The sequence below is a fragment of the Protopterus annectens genome, chromosome 2.part1 (genome assembly GCF_019279795.1).
Source record: "Protopterus annectens isolate FY-2018-M chromosome 2.part1, PAN1.0, whole genome shotgun sequence".
Taxonomy (NCBI): domain Eukaryota; kingdom Metazoa; phylum Chordata; order Ceratodontiformes; family Protopteridae; genus Protopterus; species Protopterus annectens.
In genome coordinates this window covers 668,146,144-668,153,058 of record NC_056729.1, presented here as the reverse complement: position 1 = coordinate 668,153,058, position 6,915 = coordinate 668,146,144, and the positions used below count along the sequence as shown (strand labels likewise).

At 37.5% G+C, this 6,915-nt stretch overlaps 2 protein-coding genes across 2 annotated transcripts in view; one reads left to right on the top strand and one right to left on the bottom strand.

Annotated features, from left to right (window-relative positions):
- The window catches only part of LOC122794195 (general transcription factor IIE subunit 1-like), a 480,389-nt gene extending 477,660 nt beyond the window's left edge, over positions 1-2,729 (bottom strand). Inside the window, exon 1 of the mRNA XM_044062408.1 lies at positions 2,657-2,729. The gene's annotated coding sequence lies outside the window, so the exon portion shown is untranslated. The remainder of the gene's footprint in view (positions 1-2,656) is intronic.
- A 23-nt stretch (positions 2,730-2,752) lies between these two features.
- Positions 2,753-6,915, top strand: part of MND1 (meiotic nuclear divisions 1) — a 937,304-nt gene continuing 933,141 nt past the window's right edge. The window contains exon 1 of the mRNA XM_044063493.1: positions 2,753-2,891. Coding sequence (XP_043919428.1) covers positions 2,889-2,891 — 3 coding nt within the window. The 5' untranslated portion in view covers positions 2,753-2,888. The remainder of the gene's footprint in view (positions 2,892-6,915) is intronic.

Genomic DNA, 6,915 nt, shown 5'->3' with positions numbered 1-6,915 from the left:
CTCATTAGGGTCAGTAAGCTTGGGATCAAAGGATTTGACAACAGTGTGACTAAAGAAAGGTTCTGTAGGATAGTCTGTAATAACCAAATTACATAGTCCATATAGCTGTATTGGCCTACCTTTTTGAACACTCTGTGCAGTTTCCTCCGAAAAAAATGCAAAGCACTTAAATACCCTATTGTTCTGCACAACCCATGTTACAAGCAATCAACAGTTCCCTGGTCAAGCAGTGAGTTGGAGTCATGGTGGGCTCAAAACTACGATTATTATATAGAGTGTCCCTTTATAAAAAATTTACCCATTTACAAATATGCTTTGCACATTTTATTAAGGGTATGAATCATACTACTGTTCCTAAAAGAAATATATACATTTGAAAAGTAATACTGCTTCCAAATGCAAGTTATGTACAGATTCGTGCTAGCCTACACTGTTAGGGGCTTCTTCTTGTCTTGAGATAGAAAATACGTACCCAACAAGAACAGAAGATACTTCCGGATGCACTCTGGGAATTTGAATGAGCACACTCATTCCTACAAGCGGAAGTTGTAACTTTCTAGCCATTAAGAAGATGCTCACAGCCACACAGGTAGAAACAGCACTCTCCAAAGCTAAGAATACAGCATCCATGGGACCAGATGACATCCCAGGCTGTGTACTACATGAACTACAAAATGAACTGGCACCCCACCTAAGTGACATGTTTAATCATAGCCTCACCTCAGGCTTCGTGTCCACTGAGTGGCGCACAGCTACAGTTATCCCGCTCCACAAGGGAGGATCCACCTTGGATCCCAGGAACTACCGTCCCATCAGTCTGAAAAGCCTGATCTGCAAGGGCATGGAACGCATTATCATGGAACTTATAAACAAAGGCATTGGCAACCTCCAGACACTGGACCCCTCCCAGTTTGGGTTTGTGAAGGGCCAATCTTGACTCCTGAATCTGATTGACTTCTTTGAATTGGTCTCCAGAGCTGTGGACGAGGGTAAGGAGGTCTACACAGCCTATCTGGACCTCGCCAAGGCCTTTGACACCATCCCCCACTCTGGAATCATAGATAAACTTACTAAGCTGGGCATAAATCCCTACGTCACTCGATGGGTTGCCAACTGGCTTACTGACCGAACCCAGACTGTAAAAGTAGCCAACTCCAAATCCAGCTCCAGACAAGTGGAGTACCTACCTCAGGGTTCAGTCCTGGGAGCACTCTTGTTTGGCTTCTACTTCTCTGAAGTACAGGCCAACATTAAGGGACTCTGGCGAACAAAGTTTGCAGATGACTGCAAACTGAGAGCCATTATTGAATCCCCAAATGATGTGGATATTCTACAAAAGGGCCTTGCAGAAACAGATGCCTGGTGCCAAAGCCATGGGCCCAAGCTTAATGCCAAGAAATGTTTAGTCATCCCCTTTGGAAAAAAACATCTACCCATGAACTACCACATAGGTGGCATTACACTAAACATTGAAATTGTGATGAGAGACTTAGGGATACAAGTGAACAGTGGCCTCACTTTCGATAATCACATCGCCACAACAGTCAGGAAATCCTTCTATGTGGCACACCTCATCACTAAGGGCTTTTCATCCAGAAAAAAGGAGGTCATTGTCCCACTGTACTCATCCCTCATTAGACCCATTATAGAGTATAATGCCCCAATTCGTATGTACCTCACAAGACATCTGCAACAGTTGGAAAGGCCACAGAAATACCTCACTAAAAGAATCACAGGCCTAAAACAGATGCCATATGCTGACTGTCTAAAAAAACTCCAGCTATACTCTGTGGCATACTGTCTACTCAGAGGCGATCTCTGCTTAACATACAAGGCCATGTCAAACCCTGAGCTGTTGGACATGCTCTACTTAAAGAAATCCCAATCCCTCAGCGCCACACGCTCCAGGGATCTAAACCTTATCATTACATTGAACAAAACATGCTGGAGGGATAGGTCCCTGACCCAGAGACTCCCCATACTCTGGAATAGACTGCCCATACATGTCAAGCAGAGCACCTTATTGGCCCTCTTCAAAAGGAACCTTGATGATTGGATGGGAGATAGGATATTCACCCCGGGGATCATGTCAGTCACCCTGCTAGACAGGGGCCCAGAGAAGTAAATATTGTGGGAAAAAAATGTCCAGGGAATTGTTATGGCTAGGCTTGCATTGGGCTTAGGGCCGATAGCCTAGTACCAACCTATGAACCTTGTTAGTCATGACCGAGCAAAGATATTCTTATTGGGGTGATACACCATACTGTCCTATGCAATCTAAAAGTAAAGTCTAGCATGTTATTTGTGTAATTTGGGAGTTTTGCCAACATACACGAAGTCCAAAACAAGATAAAACTAGCCAGCACGCATGCAATGACAACTGCTGGATACAGTTCAGCAAAGGAAAACGCCTTGTTGACACATACTCATTCAGGTGATCTCAACACAATATTACAAATACAAATCTTGTTACACTAGCTCTGAAACCTAGTAATCAATAATTACCAGCCCAACAGAAGGGTTCTGGAACTTTTATGCAAAATAATTGGACATAACCCGAAGCATACGTTACAATAAAAAATCCACCAAAGCATTACTACAAGTTCTTACAAAAATAGCAATACGTATAAAAACAAAAAACATTTTTCTAAACAACCTTCTACACTTGCTATGCAAACAACGGGAAGCAAACAAACCCTCCCCTCCTTTTTCAAAGACGGCAGTAGGCGGTACCACTTGAAAGGGCGAGCTTCGCTTTTTCGCAAGACATCGTACAAGTTACCTAGAGTAGGAAAGGAAGAGTCTGTAAGGGGCGTTGCATGGGAGAACGCGCGAATATTTATTTATTTAGTTCCGGTGTAGGAGGTAGTTAGTAACTCGTAGCTATAATGGTGAGTTTATTTTTTAAACTAAGCCTGTCTTCTGTTTGGTCTTTTGTTATAGGCCTGTACTATGAAAACAGTGCAGTTGTATGTTAGATCCTTGATAAGTTCATACCGGTTATAGTAGATATCCGCGTATTACTGCTATGTGGCTTGTTTAATACAGTTTGTCTGCGATAGTAATGTAGTTTGTAGGATTTACACGATTCCCGAACACTGTATTCTTTAATTTACGGCAGATCTATAAAACTGCATTATTCAGAAAGAAAGCACACAATACACTGTGTGATTCACACATACATATGTGTGTGTGCGTGTATGTATAATTTCCCTTTTGCACCGTTTAAGTACCCGTGAGTATGGGAATTTCACTTGGAAAACAAGAATACATAGATATACACCATTAGTTGAAGATGGGTTGCTACACAGATGCAGAGCAAAATAACAGAAACACTGTAGTGTAAATGAAACCATGTTCGTATCAAAACTCCTAACTGAACATCAACTGTGTATTGGTACCTATCTTTGCGCCAACACCATGTTCGTAGTTAAAACAAGTCTAATATTGCATTGCAGCTGCAACATTTTGTGGGTGCTGCACTCTTTTGAGTGTGTCATCCCTGGAATGAGATGTTAAACCGAGGCCCTATCTGACCGAGTCAGTTGTAGCTAAGATGGGCATAGGATACCATGTCAGCTATCAAAAAGACTTGCAGTTGCTTTATTATATTAACTGTTATCCATTATTTTCACAATTCACATCCGTTATGTTTATACCTTTATTAGGATGTAAGATGTAAACACTTAACACGTTCATTTTCTTAAGTACATATAAAACCCAGTTCACCCCCCACCCTTCCCAACATAAGTGTTTCTTTATATCACATATTGCTTTCTCAGTTTTCTTTTGTTATTCAGCAATTCTTCACATCTTCTTTTCGATCAACACCAAATAGCAACAGATACAATTTTATTCACCTTATATTTCCGATACAGCACCGTGTCCATATGCCTTCCAACCATAAACATAATTCCAAAACACAATGCTGTGATGTATGTCTTCAGTATTACAGCATTACGCGCACTTTGTTCAGTCATTTTATATTTCATGTTACTTTTCATTGGCAGTTTGTCCTGCAGAAAAAAAACACTGATTTATAAACGATTCATATCATTCCTGCCTTTTCCTAATTTGCTTTCCCATTTCCCCGAAGAATTAATATAGTTCCCTCTCATTTTTTTGATAGCATCTCTACTTCATTTATATCAATTTTCTAAATTTTTATTTTACTTTCATATTCCTTCTTTTCCAAAACTTTTTGTTTTTATATTTTTTCTTACTCTACCCATCCACATAGCTTTACATTTTTCAAATACACTTTTTAGTGCCCAAACAAATTTATTAACAATAAGAAACAATTAGATTTATTAAATTCAAGCCCCCCCCCTTTTTCTTTTACATGATAAGATATCCCTTTTTTGATTGGATTCAACTTTGCCCCCTCCCCACCCGCAAAAAAGACCCAACCATTCAAACAGCTTGGAAACATGTACACACCACCTAATCTGCTAGCTTTTCTAAAATATGTGTTTAACATATTTACCCTTTATCTTGGGGACAACTGAAAGACTCTCCACCAATCTGTCAATGTCTGTATTTTTTAGAACTTCTCTTAATTGTTCTGTTACTACTTGTTCCCTTTCAAACGTAACCCATAAAACATTAATTTAGCTTCTGGTAAGATAAATTCCTGCCATTCTTAAAGCATCTCCAAATTCCTTACTTTTTGACTTATTTAACTGTAATATTACTGAACCCAAAATCTTTTTCTGTTCTGTAAATTATCTCTCATCTAATGTTTATTCTTGGCTACTAAAACAAAATTGTCTGCATAGGTTCCATCTACCACCCATTAACCTTGTTTTACATGTTTATATAGCTATATTCTTTGCCATTACAAACTGCCACATGCTCAATGGGCAATCCTGCTTTACCACTCATATTTTTTTTCCTACTCATCCATTTACCATCACAGATACATGAGAATTTTTATAAATTGTCTTCACTATCCATATTTTCCTCCCGCCTTGTATTCTTTTAAAATGTTCAACATTTCCCCATGATCAGTACTATCAAATTCCTTAGCCACATCACGCACTGATAATTTTCTTTTTCCTTTCCCCATATCTATACACTCAATACATTAACCTTTATTTACATTTCATTTACTCTTTCCTTTAACCCTGTACACACCTTCATCCAGTTCTTTTTTCATGACATCCATTATTCTTGTCTGAATAATCTTCATAAATATTTGATATTCAATATTTCCCAGTGTAATCTGTCTCCAATTATTTCTTGTTTCTCGATTTTTCTGTATAAATTTTATAAGTTGTTACAAGTCTCTTTTATACCTGCATCCGTCCAATATTTTCAGAAAAACGTCCTTTTCATTAGCTGACATTTCTTTATGAAAGTATACCCTAATCCATCTGGACATGGTACAGATACCTTCCTTTGTAGCATTCTCTGACTTTCTTCTTTTTTTTTTTTTCCATTTCTTCTGCTACCTCCTTTTTCATTTTCTTTACTATACATATGGCTGTCGCATTATTTTTCCTCATATACATTCTGTACGTACCTTTCAGCTATATCTATAATTTCCTCTTGTTTATATTTTATCTCTTTTTCATCATTTATTACATTCATTTTCTCTCATGTCAATTTTTTTTACATAAGAATGGGAAAAACTACTACTTTTCTCCCTTTCAAATAATACTTTTGTCTAAATATAATTCTTTATTATATTTATATAATCTATTTTATTCTTTCTGAAGGCTCCCCCTGCCCCCATCTATTCTTTCACAAATTTATTTTTGCTTATTGTATGTCATCTTTTCCTTCTTCCATTGCAGTCTGTCTAATTTTAAGCATATCTTTAAAATTTTCTTTATACACAATCCACTACTTTGTCAAACTGCCTAAACTAATTTCATTGTCATATGTTCTTCCCACACTTGCCCGCTTTCTTCTTAAGACATTCCATTTGTGTAGTTTTTCTGTCAATCTTTTTAACCGTTAAGACTTTGCCTAATTCCATCTTTTATTTGTTTTATGCCATCAGTAAATAAAATATAATCCAGCTCTGTTTTAGATGACCATCTCTTATGAGTATATTCTCTCCGTTTACCTATTATTAACCCACTGTTATTTACAAAAACTGTCAGCATTTTTATATCTTGTGCTATTTTCCCTTTCTCTTTTCTTAAATTACAGTTAGTCAGCCATCACCATAGCAGGCATATTTACTATTCCATAAGTTTGAATTTCCTAAAACATTTTGTATTTCATTTACATTTGTATACGAGTATATTACTACTCTAAACACCTTCTGTCCCTTCCTTACGTCACACATCAAAACTCTCCCTGCCATCACTACCATTATATCTAATGTTGTAGTCTCTTCATTTTCAGTCATACTGCAATACCTGAACATGTATCACTGCCTATAGTCCACATCACTTTTCCACATCATCTCAAATTCTACCCCTTTCCGTCTTGTGTAGTAAACAAATTCTCTGTTATTTTTTAAATCATTAAAACATGATCATTCTTCTAACATCACATTTCATGCCATTCACACTCAGTGATGGTATAGTTATATTAACTTTTTTTCTCAGTTCATAATTCAGTCTCCTGTTTTTCCTCCTCACCCTTTCCCCAGTAGAACATTCCAGTTTTTTTTCTGACTCGGAGGTCATATCTTCCACTACTTCTTCCTCTGTTTCTAATACCCCAAACCTGTTTTCCAACTGTGTGTGTGTTTCTTTTTCATTTATTAGTTTGTGGACTTCATCTAGTTTATCTTTTTTCTACATTTTAATTTTTAGTTACTCACCCCCACCCCCATCTTTTCATCATTCTCTTCCACCCTTTCTTGAGTAAGAACTTTTTCTTCACCTTCATTTTCCTCACTTTGTCTTTCCTCACAAATTGGTAGACAATCAAACTAAAAATGCTAGTCGCTTCCAC